The sequence below is a fragment of the Myripristis murdjan genome, chromosome 6, assembly GCF_902150065.1.
Source record: "Myripristis murdjan chromosome 6, fMyrMur1.1, whole genome shotgun sequence".
Taxonomy (NCBI): domain Eukaryota; kingdom Metazoa; phylum Chordata; class Actinopteri; order Holocentriformes; family Holocentridae; genus Myripristis; species Myripristis murdjan.
The window spans coordinates 26,524,921-26,547,325 of NC_043985.1; the positions used below are offsets into that span (position 1 = coordinate 26,524,921).

A 22,405-nucleotide genomic window follows, 5' to 3' on the forward strand; every position below is an offset into this window, starting at 1 on the left:
CTGTCTTTTGAGAGCCTGACACTCAATATAGGCAAGTATGAACTGAAAACAGCATTTAGATGCTCACTTACTTGTGTACTTAAAAACAGTGACACTCTGTCCTTCAGTATGGCCATCACCTGCCACAGCAGTGACTTTTATCTCATACTGGACTCCAGCAGTCAGCCCAGTGACATTTATATATGTTTCATTGACAGCCTGAGTCACACTGACTCCTCCATCAGTCCACTCTACTCTATAGAAGGAGCTGTTTCCCACTGGTTCAGTCCAGCTCAGAGACACAGATGATGTTGTGGTTCCAGTCACATTCAGATTCCTGACTACTTCAGGATCTGTGAGTGCAGGACAGAGGTAGGCGCAGGAAAAGTCACACCAAATCTTACTGTATCCATGACACACTACACATTCAAATCAAACTGCACAGCAAAACCTTAACAACAGAAAAAATGTAGAGAAAACCATTTCTATCTTTATAACAACCAAGACTACCTAATGTAGCGACACACAACATCAATTCAGAGTGGGAACTACGGTACATCTTACTTGTGTAGAGAGAAATTGTCTCCACCCTTCCAAGAGTTTCTTCATCCTCAGCCACTGCAGTGACAGTAAATGTGTACTGGACTCCAGCAGTCAGCCCAGTGACATTTATATATGTTTCATTGACAGCCTGATTCCCACTGACTCCTCCATCAGTCCACTCTACTCTATAGGAGGAGCTGTTTCCCACTGGTTTGGTCCAGTTCAGAGACACAGATGATGTTGTGGTTCCAGTCACATTTAGATTCCTGACTACTTCAGGATCTGTGAGTGCAGGATGGACAAACCATGAGGGTTAAAAAAAAAAAAAAAAACCTCAATGAAACGTACTGCTATCAAACATCCGGATGACTGAGAAATGTGACATGTGTAACCACAAAAGAAGCTGAAAGAGAAATAATTTTGCACTCTCCAAAACAGGCTGTATCTTATAATCCCTTGAAATTGAGCCCTGTATAATCTACACAGAAACAGATCCATCACAAACTAACTAGCTTTCATCACAGAGGCGCACAACCGTTTATCCAAAATGAGACAGAATTAGAGGGCATTCAGTTCAGAAACTGTCGCTTACTTGTGATTGCCTGGAAAATGTAAGGGTCTCCCTCCGTCTGGTCATCATGGGCAATGGCAATGACCCGGACTGTGTACCTGGTGCCCGGGATCAGGCCAGTCAATACAGCAGAGGTTTCAGATGTGGTCTTGGTCATTGTTTCTCCACCGTTGTGCCACTCCACCCTGTACTTGAAAACCTCCCCAGCAGGTTTAGTCCAGTTCAGAGAGATGGAGGAGGTGTTGTGGGACACAGTGGGTGCCCCAATTGTGCCTGGCTCTGATTAGGGAGAGGAGAGAAGAGGAAGAGAGCAAAAATCATTTCCATCTGTTCATTCTACCATGTAAAAGTCACTATTGCCACTGGGACCAGTCCATTTCAGAGAAACCAAGGACCAGGTGAGCAAGATGGTCTGAGAGAAAGTGAATTTTCTGATCATTTCAGCATCTGTACCTGCACCACAGAAAGGATGGTTCAACATCAGCAGTACAGAAAAGCAGACATGAAGAACAGAACAGAAGATACTACTTAAAGATAAATGTTGCACAGACACAAAAGACAATTAAACATTTTATCCACAATGTGAGCATATGCCAAAACAGAATGCATCATCTTACTTGTGTAGCGTGAAATTTCAGTCTTTTTGCTTTCTGTTTTGTTATCTCCAGCCACTGCAGTGACAGTAAATGTGTAACGGACTCCAGCAGTCAACGCAGTGACATTTAAATATGTTTCCTTTACATTTTGGCTCCCATTGATTCTTCCATCAGTCCACTCTACTCTATAGAAGGAGCTGTTTCCCTCTGGTTTAGTCCAGTTCAGAGACACTGATGATGTTGTGGTTTCAGTCACATTGAGATTCCTGACTACTCCAGGCTCTGTGAGCGCAGGACAGAGGCAGGAGGAGGAAAAGTGACACCAAATTTTAATGTATCAATGACAAACTACTTAAATCAAACTACACAGCAAAACCGTACAACAGTAAGAAATAGTTTGCTCTACATTGTAACTACATGACAGCCAAGACTACCTAATGTAGTGACACACAACATCAATTCAGAGTGGGAACTACGGTACATCTTACTTGTGTAGAGAGAAATTTTGTCCACCCCTCCAAGAGTTTCTTTATCCTCAGCCACTGCTGTGACAGTAAATGTGTACTGGACTCCAGCCGTCAGCCCAGTGATATTTATATATGTTTCATTGACAGCCTGATTCCTACTGACTTCTCCATCAGTCCACTCTACTCTATAGAAGGAGCTGTTACCCTCTGGTTTAGTCCAGTTCAGAGACACTGATGATGTTGTGGTTCCAGTCACATTGAGATTCCTGACTACTCCAGGCTCTGTGAGTGCAGGGTAAAGTAAAGCGTTAGATGAGCAATAAAAAGGCACTCTGTAGAGCGCAGACCTCCACCAACATCATAGCTCTAACTTAAAGCCATAGAAACAGAACTGGGTAGAATTGGCAAAGGCCTTTGGTTCACAGCAACTCGGAGTATTTCCGGGTGTTTTCCCTTGCCAAGGCAACAGCTGTACGTGTTCACTGTCACCACATCAGCACAAGAGTTTATCTTGGTGAAGACCTGATGCATGGCTAACACAAAACATTTAACAAATGTTTTGTTTTTTCTTAACTGTAACACAGCTGATCAGGATTAGCTGTCATCATAACTTCGGTAAATGTGCAGGTTGTCCTCTTAACATCACCTTGACCCAGCATGGTAGATACAGCCGTCTCTGTGCTGCAGTTTTGTTGAGTAACAGGATCTAACAAGTGCCACTAATTCCAACCTGACAACGCTGGAAGTCCGAGCCACAGCCACAGATCCTGGCTCAGTTCCCCCAAAAATGCCTGCAGGTTGACCCATCAGCAAATGCATAACACCCAATACAACACTGATTCTACTTATCATATTTCTGTTTCTCAGGCCCACTTGTTCTAAGCCACGCCCACTTTAAGATCCTATTTTTAAAGGAAAGCTCCCTTTCAACCAATCAGCAGGGAGAGTTGGTCAGTGCCATCTTCACCCATGACCAAAGCTCCCCAGGGTTTCACGATGTTACAAGGATGTGTTTGCAAAATACCACCTTGTTCGTGTTAAGCTCCGCTCACAGCCACACCTCCTTGGGTCAAATTGGCCCAAAACTAAGTCAGTTCCTCACTGGCTCATAACCAACCTCCCCTCCAAGTTTTCACACAAATCTGTCCAGTACTTTCCAAGTTATCCTGCTGACAGACAAATGGACAGGAGCGACCATGTAACTCCCTGCCAGAGGTTTCACCTTCTTGGCAGAGGAGGAAAAGAAAAAAACTCCATAGCAAAACCTTGTAAACTGGCTCTGTCCAAATCAAGAGAAGCCATCATAGAGACATTATACCCTCTATGTCAAATAACATCAAACAAGAACATAAAGCAGGAACCAGGGAACAAGCAGCAGGAGCACAGCAGACAGAGCAATGAGATGCTCACTTACTTGTGGATTTAAAAACAGTGACACTCTGTCCAGAGGTATGGCCATCACCTGCCACTGCAGTGACAGTAAATGTGTACTGGACTCCAGCAGTCAGCCCAGTGACATTCATATATGTTTCATTGACAGCCTGATTCCTACTGACTCCTCCATCAGTCCACTCTACTCTATAGGAGGAGCTGTTTCCCTCTGGTTCAGTCCAGTTCAGAGACACTGATGATGTTGTGGTTCCAGTCACATTGAGATTCCTGACTACTCCAGGCTCTGTGAGCGCAGGACGGACACAACATGAGGGGAAAAACACAACATTTATTCTTACCAAATGACCTTATGACTGACTAACGTGAAAACACTCAGTAAAAACACTTTGGCTTGTTCATACACTAAATCAAAGAAGCGACTTTTTAAAGTGTTTTTCTATGATTACTTGCCAAAAAGTTTATGCATCATCTTACTTGTGTAGTCTGAAATTTCAGCCTCTTTGCTTTCTGTTTCATTATCTCCAGCCACTGCAGTGACAGTAAATGTGTACTGCACTCCAGCAGTCAACGCAGTGACATTTATATATGTTTCTTTTACATTTTGGCTCCCATTGACTTCTCCATCAGTCCACTCTACTCTATAGAAGGAGCTGTTTCCCTGTGGTTCAGTCCAGTTCAGAGACACTGATGATGTTGTGGTTTCAGTCACATTGAGATTCCTCACTACTTCAGGCTCTGTGAGTGCAGGTTAAAGTGAAGCGTTAGATGAGCAAAGAGAAGGTAGAGCGAGGTTACGGCCCTCTTTGAGCTAAGCCACACCCCATTTCAATGATTCTGTTGTAAGACCAACGTCCCCTCTGGATTTAGCCCACCCTTTATGCAATGTTGTTGTCATAGGACACACCCCTTTCAGCCAATTAGCTTAAAAAGTTGGTCAGTGCCACCTTGACCCATGACCAAGGCCCCGCCCAGTTTTGCAGAAATCCATATCCTGCTGACAGACAGACAAACAGACAGGAACAATGATATACGCCCCTCCTGGAGGTTTCCCTTTCTTGACGGAGGTACAACCAGTAAATACATAAAAAATGAAAATAATAATAAAAAAAAAAAACGTAGCAAAACCTTCTTAACCCGTTCTATCCACACTCAAGAGACGCAACAGTGCAGCCTTGCCATGAATTGCATTTTGAACAATGAACGATGAATTATGATCAGCCACAACTTTCAAAATGTAGAAACAGGCCTTTTTTTAAGTATTTTCATGCTACAGATGTTCTCACAATCAATTATGCACTGACCCGTCTGCTCTTTTTAAGAGTGTGACATTCAGAACAATATAATCTCTCAGTACAAATGATAATTAAATGCTCACTTACTTGTGTATTTAGAAACAGTTTCATTTCTTCCATCAGTTTGGCGATCACCTGCCACTGCAGTGACAGTAAATGTGTACTGGACTCCAGCAGTCAGCCCAGTGACATTTATATATGTTTCATTGACAGCCTGATTCCCACTGACTCCTCCATCAGTCCACTCTACTCTATAGAAGGAGCTGTTTCCCTCTGGTTCAGTCCAGTTCAGAGACACAGATGATGTTGTGGTTCCAGTCACACTGAGATTCCTGACTACTCCAGGCTCTGTGAGTGCAGGACATTTGGATGGGAAAGAAATAGCACATTACGTTTTTAGTTTTCATTGTGTCAGTGTAGCACAGCACATTTCTGCAATAATAAAATACTCTGATTCTTTTGAATTTGAGGATTTTTTGCTATTGATAGAGTCAGGGTGTTTCATTGTAACTGTAAAAAAGCACAATCTAGTGTTTTGAGTCTCTGACTACAAGATGACAAAGATAGTAAGAGATACTATAACTATATATATATATACACACACACACACACACACACACACACACATATATATATATAGATATAGATATAGATATAGATATAGTTATAGTTATAGTTATTCATCCAGATGTAGATGTAAATACATTCATACAGACATTGTTTTGTACTAGCATATGAGTATATGAGTGATTTCACAAAGTAAAGGGACTTACGAGTTGTTATCTCTTTGCAACAGTTTCTACATCTGAGGAAAACTTGATGTACGGTCCCAGGAGTCAGTTCAGTTATCGGTGGTTGTTCATAGGATTGGTTATTGATGGTGAAGTTACAGTTCAGACCTGGAAAGTCGATTGTTGTTGTTGTTGTTGTTACTTTAATGCCGCTACATTGACCAGCTAAGAAGAGGAAAAGGAAGAAAAGGAAGACATGGTTGGTGGCACCAACAGACTAGAAAGTCAAATCTTTTCTAGACATTTTTGGCCAGTGCTCCTGTGTTAAACACAACAGAATCTATGAACATAATTTATTTCAATGTGTGAAATAAAATAATATAATACAATACAGAACACAACTTTAACACCTTAACACCTTTAACACCAAATAAATCATTAAAAATCAGCAACGGTGTACTTACTGTCGCACTCAGCATGTGAGCTCTGCAAGAATGAGAGAAGAGACAGGAGTGGTGAATTAGTTTTCACCAGCAGAGGTCAGCATTGAGTTTAAAACATCTTCAAACCATGAAGCGAGGACCTTACCAGCTGTTCACCATCACAGGGCAATGATTATTTAAGCTGGGTGCCTCATCAAATAACCACTAATACGGTGAGCCTGATGAATTAAAAAAATATAGTTTTCAATAACCAGCATTCACATTCTTAAACGCTGGCCATGTAGTGACCTCAGCTTGCATGTGTGATGTGATGTGGCCTTTCCAGTGGGACTACATACTGAGGCACATAACGTCCTAAAGCAAGATGGCCCACAGGTTTTGCACAGCCTGGCTGCCCTCTTTCAAACCAGCTGTGGACACCTACATCAGCACATTGCTCTCTTACTTCACAACAGCCCAAAAAAGCTCCCCGTAGTGATGCTGGTGGCAAAATGCATCTGAGTTAGTACAGCTGTAAATGTTCTCACCGTTCAATATCGGTCACAGCCACAACACAGACTTACTGCTAAAACTCTGGCTTAGTGGATAAGTATTGAAATTTAGTTTATTTTTGGTTTACACTTCCCTTTCCCTGGAGGTGAAGGTGTGTATAATGAGAAAAAATGTCTCTTCTAGCCATTAGAATGATCCTGTTTCTGAGCCACTTAGTACAAACAAGGAACAAGGAAGTGGACTCTGGTTACAAATGCCCACTTTTCTGTGATCACTGTGTGTCCTCGGGTAATAATAAACATGCAGCATTGTTGTGGAGATTTATTTCTCTTTTTTTCATTTTCCACACAAGGAAGTATCTGTGTGATTATTTGCTCTCACAGAATTCCAATTCATTATTTCTAGTTTCAATTCCCTTACCCTACGCTGGTTATTTGTAGTATTGCAACTATGCACAAATGTCATCCCACCTTAATGATTAGTCAAAACTAAACAGTCCAAAGCCACACACGGTGGGATTTAGCTGACATGCCGCCTTACACTCTGTTTGCCATATAGCTAAATATTAAACTCATGGCATCACTGGTCTAACATTCCCTACCAACATCCCCCCCGGCAAAGCCAAAGCCGTTCATTAACTCCACTTAACATTAACGGAGTAAATACAGCTCATGGCCTGGTTAAAGTAATGCCTGTCACTGCACTACCTCTAATCAGGCCTCACTTTCAATATTAAATACAATGCAGCCTGAGCCTCACAAGTGCAAATGAGCTCCGCCGGACAGGATACGGTGTGAACAGGACACATTACAGCTCATTACATGGGTTAATGGAATATACAGAGCATTTCTCGGAGGATGTACGGAACATAGGCAAATTAATCTTGGCCCGAGTCCAATTAGGCATGGTCACATTGGCAGGACGAAATCATCACCCAATGAAAAATTTCACACAAAGAATAGAAACGGTGTGAACAGAACAGAATAGACCGGTGTGTACACTCTGATGTAATGCTGCCACTCACCCCGACCCACCTCTAGAGAAACCCTGTCTTCTCCTCAACTTTTCCACCCCTATTCATTAACAGCGGCCCTGCCCTTCCTCCCCGTCCTGTGGGACTCTATTCTTTCTGAAGGCCAGCGGTACCACGGGAGGTGCACAATGGGCCCAAGGGTTCAAGGGTCTTTGATGTTCTGGTGGGGCAGCCTTGAACCATTTGAGGGCCTAAAGGTCAGAATGCTGTAATGGCTATAAGCAGAGACGCAACAAAACCTGCATTGTATCATGATGACGTGCATGTAGGTGGATTTTCTGCATTGAGATAGCCATGGCTCAAGAAAATATAGCTAAAAATTGTAATACATAGTTCAAAATAGTTTTTTAGGTTCATTATACATCCAAAACAATAGCTGTTGGACAAAAACTGAACGTAAAAATTGTTCTTCAGAAAGTAAAGAGAAAGTAATTTAGTTGGTATTGCCCTTGAAACTAGAGTTTGCTCTTCCAATCAATAATCTGACCACAGAACAGCAAAGTACCAGGTGGCGTGAACAAAGGATGTCGGTGGATTGTGTGAACCGTAATGTAGAGGAACAAATTGTCTACTTTGAGGAACTACAATATGTCTGCATTCTGCTCTGCGCCCCTCTGTGAGGATGAATGATCTAATCTGTGTAATTTACTGACTCTTGACAGACTGGTTTGTGACAAGCTCAAATACAGTTGCTGCATCTCTATTTTTGTTAGTTCCCAGTCCAAGCTCACACTCATGATGATTCTTAAACAAGGTGGCGCACGCTGATCTAACTGTTGCTGACTTACAAAATAGACATAAGGAGGAGGAGAGGGGAGCTGCACACTCTTAACTTTGATGCCGTTTAACTACTGCTTGTTGACAAACTGCAGAGCAGGGGTCAGCTTCTCTTGCCGATGAAAAGCTCGCCTCTCTCTGGGCATCAGCTGTTTGGTGTCCCGTCACATCCTGCTCGCTGCCCCAGGACAGAATCAGCACATCAGCTAAGGTACCCATAAATCCTAGTGTTTATAATTCCCAATCTGAATCCCATCAGGCTCTGATTATGTAATTATTCTGAGGGGTCGGGCTCCGCGCTGGACAGCAGGGTGGGTCTAATGCATGTAATGAAGTGAAATAGGTACAGACAGAATAAGTAAAAGCTAAAGTCAAGAGGATTTGGGAGCTTCACGGTATATTTTGTGTTCTTTACTATGAATTAAAGACTGATTAACGATATTGTAATTTGAAAAGCATTTGAAACAGCTGTACTTTATTTTGAAACAATTAATAAAATGCAGTAAAAAGCCAAGATGTCCATTTTTACTTTGTATTCATGTAGTAAATATGCAAATATTAATTAGATGGTCATTTTACAAGAAACAAAAAGTCCGATATTTTCTGAGATTAAGTCACAGCAATGTCTCTTCAAAGTCTGGATGCTGATTATAATATTGTGATTCTGGGCTAAAATCCTAAGTACTTCCTTGTTACTAAATCCGACTGCAAAATATAATTTGAAGAGGTCATCAACTGCAGGCATGATACATGTGGCTCCTTGACCAAAAACAAATGTGACAAATTGTGATCTCAGAATTTTTGAGTTTTTTTCATAAGTTTCTCATGAGTTTTTACGTGTAAATGTATGACTTTAATGGCACTTTACCACACGCCCCCTGGCGCCATAATTTTTTCCCCCTAAAATGGCCCTAGTACACTGTTGTACATATATAAACTACACTTTTTTTTTTTTGTTTTGTTTTGGTGAGAAAATACCACCCGCTAAAGTAGGTGATAAGTTTAACAGTGTTACACGCCTCTGTCGACTTCTCCCTGTATTTGGCGTGTGTGTGGGTGTTAATGTCGAGCCCTGGTTCCAGTGTTTTCTGTTTGTAGGTGTAGATGCTGTTAACTTTAGCTGGTGTGGTGTGTTAACTGTTGCTGATGGTAAGTGTACTCTGTGTTGGGTGGAATCGGACCATGTCAAAAATAAATGTCACTTGTGAAGTCTGCATGTGTCCTCATCTAAATATACTGATGTTACGGTAAATTTAAGCACTATTCTCGCATTAGATGAGTAGACCTTTACACAGATGGGCTTAAAATAGTTTCATGTAAAACAGACAGAACGTTGACATATACAGCACTTCCACTGGATCAAATGCAAAACTGCCCTGAGTCCCTATCTGATTCATATAAACACAACTTAATAAAGAGCAACTCCTCCTCGGACAGAATCATAAAGACATTAGTTCTTTTCCCACTCCGTTAAAATATGGGAAAGGGCACATACCGGCATGTGAAAGCTGCATCTTAGTGCTATGACGACCTCACGGTTTGATACAAATACTGATGTTTAATCGACCTCTGGGGATGTGACTAATGCTAAGCCATGTTTCCCTAGTGTTTTTTTTTTTTTTTTTCTTGGCTCACTCACTAAGTATCACTTATTTTCTCCTGACAAAATAAACAAAACAGCGTCTCAGGGCCTCAAGAGCCATTATGGGCCTTGGCTCTGACTTCGGGAGAAGTAACCCAAGCCTGCAGAACCATTTGGGAAATACTGAGAAAGAAGAGTTAAAAGTTTAGTTTTAAATAATGGAGCTCAGTTTTTTTATGAATCCTCTGAGACCAAGCTACGCCTATTTTCATACCCCTCTTCCGCACTTAACATCCTCAGCTTAGTCTCAATCCCAGACTTAGGCAGGACAATCGGTGTGATCATTTGGATCAGTGGGAAGTTGAGATTCTCCCTTCCTGCTATCTGATATTTATTATAAAGAGTTTCTCAAATAGCTGGGATTAATGAGGAAATATTCTACTAAAATCTAAGGAAAACAAAAATATACATATACATATTGGCGGCTGCTTCACAATACAGAGACCTCAGTGTCACTACACTATAGCACTACATACCAGCTGTCCACTGTTAGTGTGTGTGCTCATTAGATTTCGACTTGAGAAGCAATATTTAACCCACATCATGAAACATACTTGGCTGGGACTCAGCCAGTGACCTCGGTGCCCTGTGTACTGTATCTGTGCCCTTTGGCTGGGCCAGTCTGCATCGGGGGGGAGGAAATAGCTGTACTGACCACTATGTAAACATTACATCAACCCTAAAGGCAGCCCGCCTGCTACCCTGTGATTCCCTCTCATTCCTAACAGTCTGCCTTCGCTGCTTGACTCCTGATAACGCCCCAGTTCCTTCCTCTGTAATAACAGTTGGACCCAAAAACAATTAAGAAATCACCTTAAAAACTGTTTGTTCAGGGGATCAGCCTGTTCAACCTTAGCTCCTCGGAATCTGATAACTTGGAACAAAAAAATCCCACAATTCTTTGTTTCTGATCATTAAATTACACCAAGTTGCATAAGGCTGTGCCCGTGCTGACTCGCTGACTGGAGGCAGACGGGGGAATCGCCATCAGGGGTAATTTTTGTAAAAAAAAAAAAAAAAAATCCATGCGACTGGACTCACATCAAAACCCTTTTGTGTTTATATTTGTAGAGGAGGTAGGTCAACGGGCGAGGGCCAATGCATTCCAATCAGGAAGCAATCCCTCTTTCATGATTTTCCGCTCTACCCTATTCTATACTGTTCTCCACCTCTGGCCTCCTCCCAGAGTGCAAACTGAACCAAGATTTGGTGTCTCACTAAAAGTAAAAACAAATTAAAACCTAATAAACTTCATTATGTCAAAGGTCGACATGCTGTTCTTTACGAGTCCCATGGCACGTTTTCTTCTACAAATATTTCTTTGCTTGTTGTTAAGCCTGGCTGTTGAAATGAACAATATATAGCACCATACAGCAGCGTGTTCCTGGAAAATAAACAAATATTAAGAGGGCATGCTGTCATATCCGCTCCTCAGACTGATATGTAATCTGGCTTATAATTATGGTGTAAATGCGCATGTTTGCTGTAAAAGATAAACCACACACAACTATGACTAAGTGTGCCACTCTGTTACTGTGTCTGTGCCTGTGTGTGTGTGTGTGTGTGTGTGTGTGTGTGTGTGTGTGTGTGTGTGTGTGTGTGTGTGTGTGTGCTGGAGACAGAGAGGGAGAGAGCATGAGGATTAGCTGGAATAGTTTGATGACTGAAATGGACGAGCTGGAATGAGAAAGCGATGACAAACGAAACAAGAGAAAGTGCTCTGTTCAGGAGAATGTGCGCTGTCAGGGGTGAAGGCAGTAAAAATGGCAGTTTAGCTGCACTTTGGCTTTCTATACGGTAAAAGGGATTAGGTATGTAACACTAGACTGTCCCAGAAGATGCTGATTCAAAGACGTCCTAATGCACACTGTGGCACTTGAAAATGATGTGACAGCCAATAAAACTGATCACAAAGCTTACGAATCACAACACCGTGGCAAAGAAGCAAGACATCCTCTGCGTTATAAATGTCATCTTCTATACAAGGCAGGCACAAAGCTGCCCTCTCATCAGGAATTTTGCTTTAACTTCATTTCTAACAGAGCAAATATAACTTTGCATTGCTTGCCGTCCAAACATTCAATTCTTAATTGAATTCTGAGCTGGTTATTTGAGCACACCACTAACAGAAAAATCATAAATATTCAAAACCTGGCCCAGGCAGCCAAACTGAATACATAAAAATCCAATTAATATCTTGATATAACGAGAAAGCCGAAAAACGGTGAGAGAAATACTTGTAGTGTGGCTGGTGGCTTCATGGTGGAAGCAGAAAGGCTGCTTAACGAGCACTCTGATGTGAGATGTAATAAAACATAAAGCCTGTTTTAAAAAGTGCTATGTGTAGCATTCAGGGTCTTTCACGGTGTATGGTACTTTTTCCATTACTCCATTGTATCTCATTGCAAACACAATATTTACTACTGTGCTTGTGTCTCTCCCCATTTCTGGTGTTGATTTTTGTGTCTTTGTGCAGCAAAAAATAAATGAAAGAAATAAAATTAAAAATAAAAACAATGTAATAAATAAAAGAGTAAAATAAAAGAAAAATGCTCCCTGTACTTGTATTTTGTACTGTAAAGCAATTTTCTTTGGTGCCGTAAAGCAATACAACACAGCTAAGATGACACAGATCCACTAACAGGAACAGGCGGGACGACTGGTGATAAGTGGGGACACTGAAGTGATGATGATGATTATGATGATGATGAAGAATACTACTACTAATAATAATAATAATAATAATAATAATAATGATTATAATAATAATATAAAGTATAATAACTGCAAGAGTAAAAGGTTAGATAGATAAAAAGTAATAAAAGTCAAAAAGTTCTAGTGAGCAAAGAGCAAAGCGAGAAGAAGAATTAGAAGAAGATAAAGAATAAGCAGAAGAGGAATTAGCATTCGTAGAAGAAGACGAGGAAGCAGAAGAAGAAGTAAATGAACAAGAGGATGGTGACGATAATGATGATGATGATGACGATGACGGTAATGATGATGACGCTGATTCTGGCAGGCCTGATGCGCAGAGGAGCTAAAATATCAGTGGCAGGTTAAAAGCTGTAATTCTCTGTAATTCTCTGTTGCACCTCAGCTTCTCCCCTCAGGCTCTCCTCCCTGGCAGCGAGCTCCCCGGTCCGGCCCGTCCCACAGCTGCCTCGTCTCTCAGGAGTGAACTACTCATTGTTTCTGGCCTAGCACAACATCCTGGCACTTCCTTAGCCCACCCAGAGACCCGCTGATAACCCTCTGAGAAAATATAAAGGGCTTGTCAGTCAACCATTAGGCTGCACTTTACCTTTACAGTTTTCTTGTATGGTGTGTCTAAGGAAAACAAAAAAATATATATATTGTATGAGTGTTTTCAAATTGGTGGCAGCATCTTATTGCAGCACGCAGTCATTACTGAAACACTGTCAATGTGCCTGAAAGTGTGCTGGGTTCATGTTGATCGAATATACAAGACATTAGCTGAAAAAGAGTCATTTCCAACAATAGGAAGTCATTTTTGGCAACAGCAGGTGATGGATTAAAGTTTGTTGGAAAAGACCTTTTTCTTGATCAAGTTCTCACTCTCCATCAGATGACCAGAGGACTGTACGACTGTGTCATGTGACTCTTCTTCTGCACAAAACGGACTGATCGCGTGCCGCCTGCTTCACTCAATCCGAGGAACAAATTGTCATTATGGAGAGCTAACTAATTAACCAACTAACTAATTAAACATTACACTCAAGAACTAAGGAGGGACACATGTCACTTGTCAATATCAAGTAAAATAAATGTAACTGATATAATATTAGGCCTATGTGTGGTAGCCTTTGATTTGTAATCGCTGTGTTATTAGATGCGGTACATCAGATAAACTTAATAAGGACCAAGTATAAAAATATCATTAAGAGTGGGATGGAGCTGCTGTGGCTTATTATTCCTGTACTTTTGTGGATGATATTCAGTGTAAAATTAAAGGGTTAATAGATGGATTCCCCGAAGCAAAAAGGAAAAAAGCCGATTTTAAGCCGAAACTCTGACCATAACCCGGTCCGGAGCACGTTATGATCTCTGCATCTGTTACCACGGCGATGAAGCTGGGTCAAAAGAGAGCCGCCTTCATGGCACGGCAAACCCCGGCTTTAGAGTGACCGCGCCTCTCTGACCCATTAATGTCGCTTCATAGTTCACAAGAGCCTTGACAAACAACTTGAAGTGAAACATTGACAGAGAAGGTGCTGCCCGGCTGAAATGAGGAAGAAAAAACGTCTGAAAATTATTTTGGCTGCCCTATCAAGATATCAGGGCGAACTCTGGCTTATTTTTAACCACAAAGCTTAGAGAGGTCAGAACCTGCATTCAAAGATAATGTAGGCACACAGTTTGATAATCAGTTTCTGTAGAGCAATATAGTAACAATAGTAAAGAATAATCGGTTAAATAGATCGATTAATAAAAGTCAAATTTTCTTCAAAGTGAGAAGAAGCAAAAGAAGAATTAGAGGAAGATTAGAAGAAGATGGTGATGAATATGATAGACATTAACTGAAAACTAGTCATCTCAAACAGCAGGTCATGGATTAAAGATTGTTGGAAAAGCCTGTTTTCTTGATCAAGTTCTCTCTCCATCAAATGACCGGCTCAGCCACATGAGACCTGACAAACAACTTGAAGTGAAACATTCGCAGAGAAGGTGCTGCCCGGCTGAAATGAGGAAGAAAAGGCGTCTGAAAATAATTTTGGCTGCACTATCAAGATATCAGGCGACCTTTGACCTATTTTTAACTGCAAGGCTCAGAGCGGTCAGGAGGACCTGCGTTCAAAGATAATGGTCACATGATGATCAAGGATTAATTTTTCTTCTGTTTTGGGTTTTGAAGCTCTCTTGATCACATCACCATTTAAGGTTAAAGTTTAATATACTTTATATAAGCCACCGGGAAAATCAGGATACTTTATTTATGATCTTTTGATCTACAGTACTGATTCAAGTCCTTTGTGGATCTGGGCTGTAATTTAACACTAAGGTTGCTTTTTTGTATTTTTGTACTTTTTTTTTTTTTTTAATGTAGTTGGTATTGTTTTATATTTCTGTGAGAGTCTTTTAACAGCCTGATTTTAAGTATGAGTATCAGTTAAAAACTGCGTCATTTCACTTATGAAGAAGATCAATGCTCGTTTGATGAGAACTATTTTCATAAAAATTTGCCTTTCTAGATTGGTGCGCTCAGTTTCCTGGTATCACTAGCATGACTGATGGACAGGGTGGTGACACGTTTTCCAGCCTGGAAATATTCAAGTCATGAATAAATGCTGTTCATAAAAACTCCATTTATATGATATGATTCAGTTACCTTGGCTTGGTGTGGATAATGGATTGACAATTAGCCGGTGTTGATTTATTCTTTTTTCCGTTGGCGGTTGATCCCTTCAGATGGTCTGGTTTACCAATTTGTCCATTTGTTTGAATTTTACATGTGCCAGCATGTGAGTGTGACAGTGTTCCCGTGAGAATTTAAAGGGCATGGACAATTTCAAAATGAGCATCATACAGTGGGATACTGTAGTACTGTGAATCTGAATCATGAAAGCAACGTGTAATAAAAAAAAAAATCCCCTGCTTCTACAAACTCCCTGTGTATAATGGCTTCAGGTGCGCGTGTGTTATCCGCAGGTGTCCAGCCTCCCACACCGGAGTCTGCTGCCGCTATCACAGGCTGGATCAGCAGGTATGGAAATCAGTGACGTCGTATTTACCGTCCCCAGTGCTCTGGTGCCATGCTGGCCTGGGCACTGTGGAGATGTGCAGGCTGCAGATACCTATCTGAGAACAGAGCGCTTACCACTGCTGCTTCCTCTTTATGCTCCTGCCCATGCACTCTCATGAATACATATATATATATATATATACAAGCACACACACACCCAAAGACTGCAGTCACAGAGGTCTTTTCACTGATCACAGAGGTGCGATTGATGTGTGAAGTTCATTCGAAAAGAGCAAGGGGTGTGATGGGTGCTTGTTAAGTGGAAAGCAGGCAGAGTGAGAGAGGCAGAAGCTGAGGACGAGCAGGGGGGAAGTACGTTTTGTTTTTATCAGTCAGTGGCTTTTTTGGGCTATCTTCAGCGGTGTAATTACTGCCTTTAAATAATCACAGACGATGACTGTGCCTCCCCCGCCTCACCCCTCCCCACCCCTGCAAAGTCTAGACTATGGAGATTGTTGCCTGTGACACTGAATGCAGAAAAGCCAGATCTCTCCTCTGGCTTTATGAGCCTTTTCACAGTCACCAAATTTTATGAGCTGCATTTAACTCTCTCTACAGGTCAAACAAGCACTCTCACTCAATCTCCAGATGCCTCCACCACACACACACACACACACACACACACACACACAGGGCAATTTTGTTGTTGCTACATTGTTCACTCTAATGGGGAATTTTAGGTAATTTATAAAATTCACCAGTGAGGAGGTAGTAGATCTACCACGCACGATGATGCCACTTTGTCATTTAGTTTTTGGATAAAGAAATGCGTTTTGGCTGAAATGTGTTGTGATGACTGTCGCTCACTTGTGGTATTTTCAAAATGAAAAAGCAGTGGTGGTGGGGTTGTTTGAAGATAAGAGTATGGGGCTACTGAAAATCAGACACTTAGGGAAAGCACTTTAGTCATCGGCACTGATCTAAAACACAGCTGATATATTATTATCCCCACAGATACACATATTTTGATCATTTTGTATGACGGGATGGTAAAAATCCTATTTTGTGCACTTTTCAATAAGCTTGGGAGTGATGGGGTTATGAGGACAAGTGGAAAAATGAGAATAAGATCCCTTGTTTCATCTCCTCGCCACACTACATGTATGGCCTCGCCTGGCCATGTTTCACTCGCTGCCCGCTGATGAAGTGATATTTATCTGCTGACAAAAAGGCCTTTGAGTGTGAGAGGGGAGTCTGTCTCTCATTTACATGGACTCTGGAACTGTGTCTCTTTGTAATCTTGGACATGCTAGGCTTTCGGTCACAGTCTTGGTCGGAGGCAATATGGCCGGTATGTTAATTTGGAAACTGGACAGTCCTGATTCAGCCGGACGGCCCAGGGTTGGGAGTGGGTGGGGTGCGCAGCATTCCACAAAGGAGGACTTGATTTGTGACTTCAGATCAATAACGGGATGCTGGACACAGGGAGGCCTGTGCTTTTTCTAATTTTAATACAGAGAGAGGACCAAATTTTGGGCTGGGAGGTGCGCTGAATGGCATCGAAGACGTCACAAATTAATTAGAAATAGGAGGCGCGAGTAGTTCTCCGAAAATTGCATGAGCAACGACGTCATCTGGGTCGGTGTGTCTCGGTAGCGCGTTGTACACGAGTCCACATTTTTAAAGTTATATGACGTACAGAACAGCATCTGAGCAGGAAGGCCTGCCGTGCTCATCATATAGGAGCCGGGAACAGGTCAGTTCTTGCAGCTTAATGGTAGAAACGCCTCATTTCCCTGTTCCAAGATGGTTCCCACTGATAGCAGTGTCACCGTTCTGTCATCGTTCATATGTTTGCAAGCCCACGACAAGAGAAACGGACAGATGGGGGGCAGAGAGAAGACTCCATACCATGATAAACCTATATGCAAAGCGCTGTCCTTTTCCTGGATCTTTAATGTATGAGTGTTAATGCAAGTTGCAACTTTGCACGCACTCTCTCTGAACTGTGGTTAACATCTAGCAACCCACACTATCATTAATAATGGTCCAATTTTTTTCACACCCCCCACCACCCCTGCCCCCCCCACACACACACACACACCCCATTTCATGTCAAAATGTTTCCAAAGGTTGCGCATGCTGCCTAAGCAAATGGCATGCAAAGTGTCCCCATACAGAAACAATATGTACTCTATGTACAACTATAACATAGCATGCTTTTATATCAAGCAGTGAGATGTTCTTCATTATAGTCTGAAGGTGGGGCTAATAGAGAGGAGGACACCATTAGAGCGGTCACACTAGACAAAAGGATTACTCATTAAGGTCCATTTAGTGCTTTGTATGAACCGAATAAGATAAGCTCATATCAAACTTAATGGTCCATGTGGAAAAAATCAGTATGTGCACTGTGTCAGGTCATGGAAATCTCATGAAAATAATAATATGCAATGATATACACATAAATGAAGAAGTGAACATGTGAATATACAACTTAATCAGCCCAAATTTGGGTGTAAAAGCTGAGATATGTATTTTATCTATTGTTCACCTTTTAGCAGCACAAAATTTCCGCTTTGTAGTCATTACGGTCAGGATTTTACCACACCTTGAGCTTGTCAAATGCCATAACTAAGGGACAGCTAGTGATGCACATAACTGCTCTTTTGCTTCTGGCTTCATTAAAATCTTCTGCGGTCGGCTGCTTTCACAGAGCTCCATGACAGAGGCACCACATGTACAGAAAACAGTAACGTACAAAACAGAAGTACCTTTCCAAATGCCACTCTTTAAAAGAAACGATTTATTTCCCCTTTTCTGAATCAACTTCTGTTTTGCTTTTAAAAAAATTTGCATTTTTTTTCAGTTAGGATGTCACGGTTGAAACGCGGCATCTGATGGATCCTGAAATCAGTCCAATTAAGTCCGCACGCCTTCCCAGAAACCTCTGCTGTTTGTGATGTGTGTCCGCAGCCTCTGGGGGAAATTGTCCTGTTATTATCAGACCGTTATTACGTAAATCGGCCTCATCTCACCTGCTCTGCCCTGTTTCTATTTCCTGCTGGAGAACTCCCACAGGATTTTCAGGGTACTGCCCTGGTACACCTGTCACCTCCCATGTCTGGCCCTACTTTAGAAAGCATCGGCTGACCATGTTTTGAGTCTCCGACCAGGGTCCTGTCGGTGGTACCACACGTCCCGGACACCCCAGAGGTGTGGTGAGGACAGAAGAGAGACACACAAAAATGCAGAAAGAGAGAGAGAGAGAGAGAGAGAGGAGAAAAAGTCGAGACAGAGGAGATCTAAGAGATGTTACTCACTGAGATATAAAGTATTCCAAGAATATGTTGTAATGTTATGTAAACTTAGACACACATGCACACACACGCACACACGCACACACATATATATACACATATATATATATATATATATATATATATATACACACACACACACACACACATAAATAAAGAACAGGGAAGGGCAGATAAGGATGGAGAAATCAATAAGAGAGGAGAGAACACAGAAAAATCACTGAAAACCATGAAATCCTGTGTTCAAGTCTGGCCTAGCACCTTTGTCATCTCTCTCTCTCTCTCTCTCTCTCTCTCTCTCTCTCTCTCTCTCTCTCTCTCTCTCTCTCTCTCTGTCTCTCTCTTATTTCTGCACTGGCAAAAAAAAGGCCAAAAAACAACAATCTCATTAAAAAGCAGCTATTGCAAACAGCTAACATCTTCGTGGCTTTGATCACAAGTCTTTCATTTCAGTAATCAGCACTCGTGTCACAGTCAGCATCAGTGTCATCATCATCACGATTCAAGGCTATGATCCAACGTAACACACACACAAACACTCGCACACACACAATTACATCAGTATCAATACAGCGCTGATCCCAAAAGTTTTGATGTCTCTTGTGGCTAAAATGGATCAAAATGTACCAAATGTCTGTAAAAGCTTTTTTTATTATTATTATTATTTCTCACAGTCTTTTTCTGTTTCAAACTCATCATTCTGTATGAGGTTGAAATATTTCACAAAAATCCTCTTGCTGTACAAACAAAATCATGAGTGTGGTCAACAGTTCTCTCAGGCCTACTGCACTATTGCAGACACAGTGCACAAACTCACTTAAACAGCCAAGTCACATTTGTAAATATCATCTTTTGTACAATTTAAACCATGAGTCTCCATTTAAACAATGAGTCTCTAAAAGCCAAAAAAAAAAAAAAAAAAAAAAAAGACAGACTTCTAATCTCTGGTTTCATCAAAAACAAACGCTGAAGCTGCTCCAGGTTTTTTGTCCTCACTGTCTTGTCTCTCGCTTTGGGAGAAATTTGTTTTTGTCACTATTCCAGGCTCAGCTGTGAGATTTGTGGTGAAATATCATTTGATTTGTGACCTAGGGTCGATTTTTTTTTTTACCTTAATTCCCTGAAAACATTTTTGCATAAAGCACAATACTTTTTTCTGTTGAAACACACATCATATCTGATAACACGTTCCACAGAGTCTGCCAGCCTGTCTGTCTCTCCCACCTGTTCCACCTGTTAGAGGATTAAATCCCATTAACGGCGACAGGATCATTTGCATGTGTACCAGGTCGGGTACTGATCGCTGATCACCGTGTGTACTCTTCATAGAAGTTGGCTAAAGTCATGGGCAATCACATCCTCACCTCCTCAGTGGGACATTCAGGCACACAAACTGTTTTACTCTAACACACTAAACTGAACTAACCTCTTCAAACCTGCCCGTCATCGACCATCACTGAGTTTGTCACTGCTGCCTGGCCAAGTTTTGTTTAAACCTGCAGGACTTAGGGTTATTTTTTATTTTAAATTCTAGTAGAGATCTCTGCTGAGAAATGTACGTGGAGAAGTGTGTAAAACTATGTACAAGATGTCTAGATATTTTCCATTTGATAGAAAGGTACAGCTTCAGTATTAAACAATGGCATCTGGGTATTGAATTTAAACACTCAGAACAAGTGTGATGTATGTATTTTATGCTGTTTTACAACTTGGAAAAATGTTGTTTCAATCCTTCAAAAGATTGGGTATTTTACAACTGTATGTGCATATTGTACATTATTTTTTTCACAATGACGTTTAATTGTATTTTATTTACCCATACTGACGTACATATGTTGGGCCAAAGCAATATCAGGGCATTTTGAGCCGAGCGAGGGCATTAAGACATTGTTTCCCCACTTCACAGTAACTGGCCCCAGCAGGAGCGCCGCTGAGCCGGCTGTTGAGGCAGAGGTGCCCGCCCTGCTGCTGCCGGGACGTCCTATCTCAGCCCTGGTCTGGAGGAGTGACAGGGACACAGAGCTGCACCTAATTCCATTCCTGACCCCTTTGTGTTGGCCACACACATCCTCACATGCCATTCTCAACCTCTCTCACCCCTATTTCTCTCTCTCTCTCTCTTTTTCTCTCTCTCTCCAGAAAGACCAGTGAGACAAGGCTGCAAGATGCCATCGCCTCATAACTTCGTGGGATTTGATCATCCAGCCTTTAAACAGATTAGATAGCATCACATTGGAAACAAAACCAGTTATCTGATCTGAATCATAAATAAACAATTTGCCAATGAAGAAAGTGTAACTAAGGATGTGGTGGCAGCAGTGCACTAAATAATGGGCCCACTTATTCCACATAAAACAATGAAATGCTGAAAAATGTCAGTGGCTTTCCATGTCCATGAAAAAAGAAGTCAAACATTTTGCTCTCGCATCATCAGGGGCTAATATATTCTCTCCGCATATTCCAACAAATAGCTCACCATTGTTAAACTGAAGGTCAGCATATTAATTACTTGATGACATAAATTTGAATCCAATTAAAATTCTCAAAGGACCATTATTCATCCCTACAGTGCGCCGTGACATTCTCCATCTGCCAAAGAAAATCAGTCATCAAAACTCTCTTGGAAATAGGTTTTTACATGATGCTGTTTCTATTCAAATGTTTTCCTATAAACCGTGAAGGTAACAGAGGAAAGCGAGGTCATTAATGCTGAAGCGGGTCGGTTCTCCGCGCAACAGGTGCAGACACACCCGGCCGGTGTGAGAGCTCAGCTTCATATCATCCGGACAGAGCAGCCCTTTTACTTTGTTCATGAAAAAAATATCATCACCTATCATCAAAATTTATTCCTCGCAAAAAAAAACAAGAAACATGGAAATGAATGAGAGTCCCTTACCTTGAGGAAAGCATAAAATAGCAGGAGGGTCCGGAGTGAGACGCTGAGGCGCAGGAGTCGCTTCATGATGCCGTTGGAGGAAATAAAGACTCGAGTGCCCTTTTCTACCCGGCGAGTGCGTTCATTTCCAAACTTTAGCTCTTAACCCGGAGAAAAAAACAAATCCCTTCACTTTAATTTCTCGGTCTGATGCGCTCCGTCAAGTGTTGTGCAAACTGGCGATACATCAGCAGAGTTTAGTGGGAAGGGGGGAAACTTTTTTTGTATTTGTTAGTTTCTGCCTCCTGTTAACGGGGTGGAGCGTCACTCGGGGACGGCTCAGTCCTCCGCATGCCTGTGCAGGAGGGAGACGTCCAAACTCCGCCACTCCTCTCGTCATCTGTCGCGCTCCCCTCCGCGTAAAGCGTCACCAATCAGTTTGTGTCAGTGTGTACAGTTTTGAGACACGGACTGTGAGGAGGGGAGGCAGTCGTAGCCTACAGATATTTTAATGCCCTGTGCCACATTCTTGGCATAACTTCGGGACGCGC

The 22,405-nt window shown here is 41.7% G+C and overlaps 1 protein-coding gene and 1 long non-coding RNA gene across 6 annotated transcripts in view; one reads left to right on the forward strand and one right to left on the reverse strand.

Annotated features, from left to right (window-relative positions):
* LOC115360251 (receptor-type tyrosine-protein phosphatase eta-like) overlaps positions 1-22,138 on the reverse strand; it is a 45,476-nt gene extending 23,338 nt beyond the window's left edge. For 3 of the 5 annotated variants that reach the window (XM_030053013.1, XM_030053012.1, XM_030053011.1), the window contains exons 1-7: positions 21,876-22,138; positions 6,036-6,057; positions 5,614-5,796; positions 4,928-5,188; positions 1,115-1,372; positions 544-804; positions 72-332 (exon numbers count right to left, since the gene is read on the reverse strand). In XM_030053013.1, the coding sequence (XP_029908873.1) occupies positions 72-332; positions 544-804; positions 1,115-1,372; positions 4,928-5,188; positions 5,614-5,796; positions 6,036-6,057; positions 21,876-21,941 (1,312 nt within the window). In that variant the 5' untranslated portion in view covers positions 21,942-22,138. The remainder of the gene's footprint in view (positions 1-71; positions 333-543; positions 805-1,114; positions 1,373-4,927; positions 5,189-5,613; positions 5,797-6,035; positions 6,058-21,875) is intronic. The other 2 variants (XM_030053015.1, XM_030053014.1) reach the window with 1 other exon arrangement.
* Positions 266-18,148, forward strand: LOC115360254 (uncharacterized). The gene is made up of 3 exons (XR_003928325.1): positions 266-338; positions 15,605-15,610; positions 18,137-18,148. It is a non-coding gene; the product is annotated as an uncharacterized LOC115360254 (long non-coding RNA).
* Positions 22,139-22,405: the final 267 nt, after the last annotated feature.